Raw genomic sequence first — 7530 nt, 5'->3', positions numbered from 1 at the left:
CTATGTACTATGTAGTTGAGACTGACCTGGAACTCACTATGTAGCCCACGCTGGTCTCAAACTCACAGCAATCCTCCTGCCTCAGCCTTCCGAGTGCTGGGCTTACAGGCGTGCGCCACCATGCTGGGCTTTCTGTTTTCTTTCTAAAGCAGAGATACACATTTACTACTCTGTCTTCTGCTCTGCTCTGAGAACTGTGATGAGATTCTTCTTTCTTTGGTGCTAGGTGCTTCAAACCAAGCGCAGCTCCCGGAGGCAAAGCCTGGAGCTGCAGAAGTGTGAGGAGATCCTCCACAAGATTGTGAAGTACCGCTTCAGTTGGCCCTTCAGGTGCGCCGGGTGGGAGCTGGCACTGCCTTGGGTCCCTCCCTTCCAGGATGAACCTTGGTGGCAGAGGGATTAACTCTTCCACACGGGGAGGGAGGGGTGGGTCTGACACGGTAGACCCACCTCTGTCCCCCAGGTGGCGGCTACCCACAGCTGTGGGCCTTCTGTCGCTGGTTACTCGACACCGAGATCTCTCTGAGTTGCACTCAAGACATCTCCATGTGGTTCTCCTTTATTTACAGGGAGCCCGTGACCAGAGATGAGGCCGAGGACTACTATGATGTGATCACACACCCTATGGACTTTCAGACAATGCAGAACAAGTGCTCCTGTGGGAACTACCACTCAGTGCAGGAGTTTCTCACCGACATGAAGCAAGTGTTTACCAATGCCGAGCTTTACAACTGCCGCGGCAGCCACGTTCTGAACTGCACAGTGAAGACAGAACAGTGTCTGGTGGCTCTGCTGCATAAACACCTTCCTGGGCATCAGTATGTCCGCAGGAAACGCAAGAAGTTTCTTGATCGGCTTGCTGATGATGAAGGGGACAGTGATCCAGAACCCGTTGGACAGACCAGGGGACGAAGACAGAAGAAATAGAGGCGGGGCTGTGGTAAGGGAGGTGGGAGACAGCCGGTGGGGTAAGAGAGGAAGCTGAAGAAGAACTCAAAAGGGAAGCAGTCGTGGAGTCCAGAAATGTCTGTCACTCCAGGCCTGGGCTGTTTTTCTCCAACTCCCCACAGGGCCTTGTTCAAGCAGAGCTCTTGGGGTGGCTGATCTTGGGCTGATAGTCTCTGCCAAGAAATACTAGGGGCAGAAGAGGGCCTTACCCCTGCTTTCTGGAAGTTTCCAGGAGGAGGCCAGGGGCAATTCTTCCTGGGAACCCAGTTCTTTTTCCTTTTCTCCTTCCTAAGGTTTCTCCCACGTTGGCTCCCACAGCAGTGCCAAGCCCCTCTGGCCTCCAGGGAAGGGTGACTGTGTTACATAGCAGGATCAAGAGGAGCCAGGCCTTTGGGGAGGTGGTGTTGATTTTCTTTTTAATCTATATTTATACACAATCTTGTTTCTTTAAGCCCATACTGTCTCTTCCACCTTCTCCCTCTCAGGTGACAGTATCAGTGAGTGCCATGCAGAGCTCTGTTCACCAGCATCATGGGACAGTTGTGGTTTTGAGCTTGGCAGAGTAAAGGGACATTCCCTGGAGCCATTCCTGAGTACCCCTCCCCCCCTCCTCCCACCTCACCTCATCACCTCAGAAAACAAAAAACTACGGCACTTCACTCAAGACTGGTGTCCTGCTTGTAATCATGCTTATAACCTTTACTTTGTGGATCTGGCCAGAGGGTGTTGGAGCCCAGCCCACCCACATACCAGACAAGCTCTTAGCAGAAGAAGAGCAGGAAGACTGTAATGTTTAATTTTTTTAAATTGACTTTTCTAGTTATTAAAAGTTGCTTGTTTTAGCAGTGATATTGTATAAAGAACATCTTGTAAAATATTTGTCATCTTGCTTTGGCACATGTACAGTACGATTTCTATGATGACGTGTTGCTTTACACCCCGTCCTCCCTCCGCCAGCCGCGCGCCTTCAGAGAAGTTGGGCCAGAGGTCCGCACAGACAGGCAGTGGGATCTGGTGGTGCTCTGGGCCCTCTGCCTACTGTGGTGGCTCTTTCTGCCTCCTTGTCCGCCTCCCGAGTCCCTACTCTGCCTCAGACTGGAGCTCCTGTGACCGGTGCATCTCAGCAAGTGGAGAGGGGTAGCAGGAACCTCTGTGAGAGCCCTCCCCGCAGCCAGGCTAGCCTAGTTACATTTAGGCAAAAGTTTGTAGTCTTCTTTCCCTTTTATGACAGATTTTTGATAAAAGTATAAGACAGGGTTTAATTTTCTTTTCTATCGACTTTGAATTTGGAAAATGTGAGCACCTCAGCTCTTTAGATCACCTGGGGGTTGCCACTCCTCGGACTGAGATAATAAAACCTCTTGACCTGACACTTCAGGTGTGATCCTGTCTCCCTCTTTCCCTGCCCAGGGACTTGGGAATTTGCTCCCGTGGCTTGTGGGTTGGTTACCATCCCTTCTCTTGCAGGCTTGGAGTGAGCACTGACCTTACAGTGTCATAATCCCAGCCACCACTGCCTTCCCCTGCTTCTTATCCTAGGTCCAGTCTGTCCTTGTTCTAGTGAGAATCCCGTGTTCCCACTGCAGTGACACCTGCATTGTTGGTTGGTTTTTAAATTGTCTTTAAGGAGGAAGGGCCCCATTAAAGGGTGAACTTATAATAAATTGGGATTTCAAATAAACATTATGTACCTGTGTTTATAAAGAAGAAACAATTGTGGCTGTTTCTTTTTGCTCTTGGGGTGGTGGCAGGTAGCGCAGCTGGGAGCTGCTTGCCCCTGACTAGGCCAGAGCCTCTGGATGTGGGGTAGGCCCCACCCGCTGCACCCCCAGCCTTGGGGGAAAGGGGCGGCTCTGACCCCTGTTCCTGTCCCTGTTTCTGGGTAGGTCCTCCAAGCCTCTCCTGGCCTCACCTCTGTCTAAACCCCAAATTTCATCTGGAACTAGGGAAAAAGTATTCAAGACTGGAAATCTGTGTGGTTCTTTACATTTTGGGAAACTCATACTGGAAAACATTTTTCAGGGAAAATTTCAAGCGCACAGAAAAGTGTAATGAATTTCCATGTGCACAGCTTGCACATTTCTAACACGTGGTCTCGTTTTATTTATACTCATTTATTTTTTAAAGTTGGGTTGATTTGAGTAGGTCACTATAGGGCAGCAACCTGCCTGTGGAATACAAAGATTTTGCTGAGCCTCTGCCGTGATGCTGTTTACTGAGAAGTGGAGCTTCCCAGCCAGACCACCTGAGCTAGGATTGCAGGAAAAGCATCAGTGCCCTCCTGTATTGGGCACTTAGGGATGTCCAGGCCTTTGGGGAGGAAGCAGGCTTCCCAGCGTCAGCCTGGATTCAGCCAGTTTGCCTGCTCCCGCCCCCAGCTCTGGAGAAGAGAGCTGTGCCTTGAGATGGGCTAAGCTCCTCAGGCTGTTCTTGAACTCAAGCCTCCTGCCTCAGCTTCCACATGCTGGGATTCTAGGTGTGTGTCACCATGCCCAGCCTTACCTCTGAACATACTTCCCACCAGGTTGGCACTCGCACTCCCACAGCGTCACCTGAGAAGTCCTGTTCCTCATTTGTAGTGTCTGTGGACCCAGGGTCTGCGTCCTGGTGTTGCTCATCTCAGCACATTGCTCCCTGCCCAGGCTGTAAGCTCGAGGGGAGAAACCATTCAGTGGTCACTAAGTGATTACTGCAGATGGGGACATGGGACCATTCCTGAGGGTGGTCTGAACCAGTGCTTCCCCTGAGGCCCACCACTCGGTGTCCTCATCCTCGGTGCTTTCCCCTCACCTCACACCCCTGAGAGGAAGTGGGTCCCAGCAGAAGTTCCTGAGCCCTGTCCTAAGTCCTTCCCTGGGCCTTTCACAGGCCTGGCAGCTTCCTCCAGGGTGAGCCTCTCCCCTGGGCTAGGAAGTGCTGAACTCGGTTGGACCCTCACATGCACAAGCTTAGACCACACAGGCTGGGCCTCTGCACCCTGAAGGTGAAGGACATCCAGGGAAGGGAGGGGCAGCTGTGTCAGTTTCTCAGAGACTATAGCTTGTCTCTGAAGTGTTCTTTTTAGGGGGTTAGAACAAGAAGGTTCAGCTGTGGGGAGCAAGATGGTCTCCCCACCCAGCCCCTGGCCCAGCTCTGGAATGACCTCCCTAAGTTACGCACCTCGCTGTCCCTCACACCTCACTGACCCAAATACGAGGTAGGAAGGACAAGTTTCAGAGGTAGACTCAGGCTCAGCTCGTGCAGCCACACACTGCCGACTGATTCTGAGACAGTCAAGCCCTTTCCACACTTGGGTCTGTAAACGGGGGAAGGGACAATCCAGGTGGAAGACCTCCTTTTTCTTCAGTCTGGAACTCTCTTTCCTAGTAGCTTCCAGGGTCGAGCGGAGGCCTCAGCCACCCTCCTTCCTAGTCCTGGCAGCTGTGAACCATCCCAGCCCCAAAGCAGAGCCCCTACGGACCTGCCTTGCAGACCCTGCACTGTAGCCCTTTGTGCTCCCCAATTCTCCCTGTCACCCCAAAAGCCAGCACCAGGCTTGTTCCTGCTGAATGGACAAGACCACAAGCCACTGGCAGGGGAGAGGGCACTTGAGGTGCCCCTTTGAGGCTCACCTCCAGGTTTCTGGAATTCTGTCCCAGCAGGCCAGCCCCCAACGCCCCCCAAACACACCCTGTGGCCTCCAGGAAGCTCCCTCACTTTCTCACTCAAAAGACCCTCACTCTCCAGGGAGTTACAAGAGCTCGGGTCAGCTTTGCTGGTCAAAGGCACAGGTGGGTGTGATCTGCAGGAAGAGAAGGGTGAGACAAGGGCATTCCCTGTGTAAGAACCTGCAACAGTCGGGGAGGTGGGGTCACGGTTACAGATCCCTTGGGGATCAGGTCAGTTCTGTTCCTCCTTAACCCCCTTGACCTGTCTGGGAACTTGACCCAGCCTGTTTGCTTCTCTTCAGACTTCCTTGTCCCTGCAGCCGCTGGTCCAGGGCAAAGAGCTCGCACCGAAAGGTCCTGCCTTTGGGATTCAGTGCTCCTACTGACATCAGGCACCATGGACACAGAAGCTTCTCCCCAGCCTGGAACTCTGGGAGCAGGGCTGGGCCCTGTGCACGTCTTGACACTGAAGGCTGGCTGTGTGTAGTACACCCAGGGGGCAGTCACGAAGACCTCACCTTGTCAGCGGACAAGGCAGATGTCAAGACAGGCCCTGGGGTCTGACCCCAAGCCGACAAGGGGTCAGATGCCCCCACACACCCAGCTGCCTTACGAGGGGGTACAGCCGAGGCAGGTCCCAGCAGCCCTGAGCTTCCTTCCCCAGCTCACTACCTCCTGGCCCATGAGGGTGCAAATGCTCCAGATGGAGCTCTGCAAAATCCCAGACCTGCCCCCTACTCACAGCTGCCACCGGCACCCCAAATCTTGCCAATGCTTCAAGAGCCAGGGCCAGATTCCCACTCAACTCCAGGCCTCCCCTTCGTAGGCAATATCTGCTACCCAGATGCCCTACGGATGGGAGGGCCCTGAGCAGGGAAGTGGACACACAGCCATCTTCATGGGGGATGTCACCCTCCAGCCTCGGTCACCAGGGAAGGCAACCTTTGAGACAACTCAGAGACAGGCTGATGCCCTCGTTTTCTACACGAATGAGTAAAGCAAAGTGTGAGAAAGGGAAAACTTACTCATGGCCCCAAATGGGCTGGATACCCCAGGGCCAGAGGTGGCAATGGCATCCCTAGCAACTCCCTGGGTATCCTGGCAGGTATCCCAGACCCTCTTCAGAGACATGCCACTCAGGTCCCAGAGACAGGAGAAGGCCACAAACATGCAAAAATGCCCATGCCCATGCACACACACACACACACACACAGTGTCTGGGACTTGAAAAATACAGCTGTTCTGCAAGGGAACTTCCTCCTGATTGGTGGGGAGCCAGAGGTCAGAAGCCTGTGGTGAGCCCCCACCCCAGCCAACTGCGCACACAGGGAGCCTCCTGCAGGACCCTCGCCCTCCTACCTGCCCCCTTTCCAGCCCAGAGAGGAGTCTGCAGTGCCACACGGGGGTTTATTCCAGTCACAGCTTCCAGAGAACGTAACAATAAATTACATCATTAAATAAACTCCCTGCTGGACCATGCCCTCTGCACCCTCCTCCTCTCCACATCCTCTCCTAGGGCCCTTGGGGCCTCAGGCAGGCCACCCGCTGCATAGGGGGCACGGGAGTGTGAGCCTCGCTGGTCCCCACCCTGATCCTCAGCCCCCTGCACTCACTTGCCTGGCCTTGACAGCTGGACAGCTGCTAGTCAGCTGTCGGGGGGTGGGGGGCGCAAGGAGGGGGCAGCCAACACTCCGAGCCATGCCTGTGTCGCTAGAGGTGAGTGGGGTTCTCCAGAGAGGGGTCCATCTTAGTCATGTGCAAGACCACCGTGGGGGCCTTATAGTGGCAGTGGGTGCCCCGGCCGTAGCCTGTGGGGGCCCTGCAGGCCTTGGCCCGGGCCCGGCCAGCAGCCATCTTGCGGTGGCACAGGCTCTGCCAGGTCTGGAAAGTCTTGGAGCTCCACACCCAGACACCACTGGTGATGCCCACCACCAGCGACATGAAGATTTTGAGCATAAAGACTGCCACGGTTGGCACGGAGCCCCCTGGCAGCGAGCAGTCCCTGCGGCCTCCGGGCACAGTGGCCGGTGTGCATGGCTGCTCTGCGGCCCGAAGGCGCCAGAAGTCCATGTTGAGGCGTTCGTAGACGTAGCAGACAATGACGCAGGTGGCAGGCACCGTGTAGAGGATGGAGAAGACCCCGATCTTCACCATGAGTTTCTCCAGCTTCTCCGTGTTGGTGCCACCTGTCTTCATGATCTTGCGGATGTGGAAGAGTGCCACGAAGCCCGTCAGGAGGAAGCTGGTGCCCAGCACCAGGTAGCAGGAGAGGGGCACCAGCACGAAGCCGGTGAGCGCCGCCACGTCCATGCTGGCCACGTAGCAGAGCCCAGTCAGCTCATCCCCAGCCACCTTGCGCAGAGTCAGCACAACGATGGTCTTGAGCGCTGGCAGCCCCCAGGCCGCCATGTGGAAATAGCTGCCATGGGCCTCGATGGCCTCATGGCCCCACTTCTTGCCGGCCGCCAGGAACCAGGTGAGCGTGAGGACCACCCACCACAGCGAGCTGGCCATGCCGAAGTAGTAGAGCAGCAGGAAGACCAGGGTGCAGCCCGTGTTCTCCAGGCCCTCCTGGATCACGTAGAGCGCGCCCGCCTCCTGGTCGCAGGCCACGCTCCGCGAGCCCGCCACGGCGCGGATGAGGAAGGCCAGCGAGTACACGTTGTAGCACATGGAGAGGAAGATGATGGGGCGCTCGGGGTACTGGAAGCGGTGAGGCTCCAGCAGGAAGGTGAGCACGGTGAAGGCCGTGGAGAAGAAGCACAGCGCCGACCACACCGCCATCCAGACGAGCGCGAAGTCCTTGTCGCGCTGAGACCAGAAGACCTCAACGCCGGGCCCGCAGCGCGGCGCGCACGAGCGGCTCTTCTCCACGTACTGGAACTTCTCGGGGTTCTCACAGGCTCCGCCGCCGCCGCCGCCCGGGCCGGGGGCT

General features: G+C 55.8%; 2 protein-coding genes across 2 annotated transcripts in view; one reads left to right on the top strand and one right to left on the bottom strand.

Annotated features, from left to right (window-relative positions):
• Baz1b (bromodomain adjacent to zinc finger domain 1B) overlaps positions 1-2656 on the top strand; it is a 58022-nt gene extending 55366 nt beyond the window's left edge. Inside the window, exons 18-19 of the mRNA XM_019206730.2 lie at positions 227-330; positions 570-2656. Of these exons, the coding sequence (XP_019062275.1) occupies positions 227-330; positions 570-927 (462 nt within the window). The 3' untranslated portion in view covers positions 928-2656. The remainder of the gene's footprint in view (positions 1-226; positions 331-569) is intronic.
• A 3345-nt stretch (positions 2657-6001) lies between these two features.
• Fzd9 (frizzled class receptor 9) overlaps positions 6002-7530 on the bottom strand; it is a 5638-nt gene continuing 4109 nt past the window's right edge. The window contains exon 3 of the mRNA XM_010619062.1: positions 6002-7528. Within this exon, the coding sequence (XP_010617364.1) occupies positions 6306-7528 (1223 nt within the window). The 3' untranslated portion in view covers positions 6002-6305. The remainder of the gene's footprint in view (positions 7529-7530) is intronic.

The sequence above is a fragment of the Fukomys damarensis genome, unplaced genomic scaffold (assembly GCF_012274545.1).
Source record: "Fukomys damarensis isolate Sample0158 unplaced genomic scaffold, DMR_v1.0_HiC HiC_scaffold_17, whole genome shotgun sequence".
NCBI lineage: Eukaryota > Metazoa > Chordata > Mammalia > Rodentia > Bathyergidae > Fukomys > Fukomys damarensis.
Note: the sequence above shows the minus strand (reverse complement) of the source record. Positions and strands in the feature narration are given on the sequence as shown.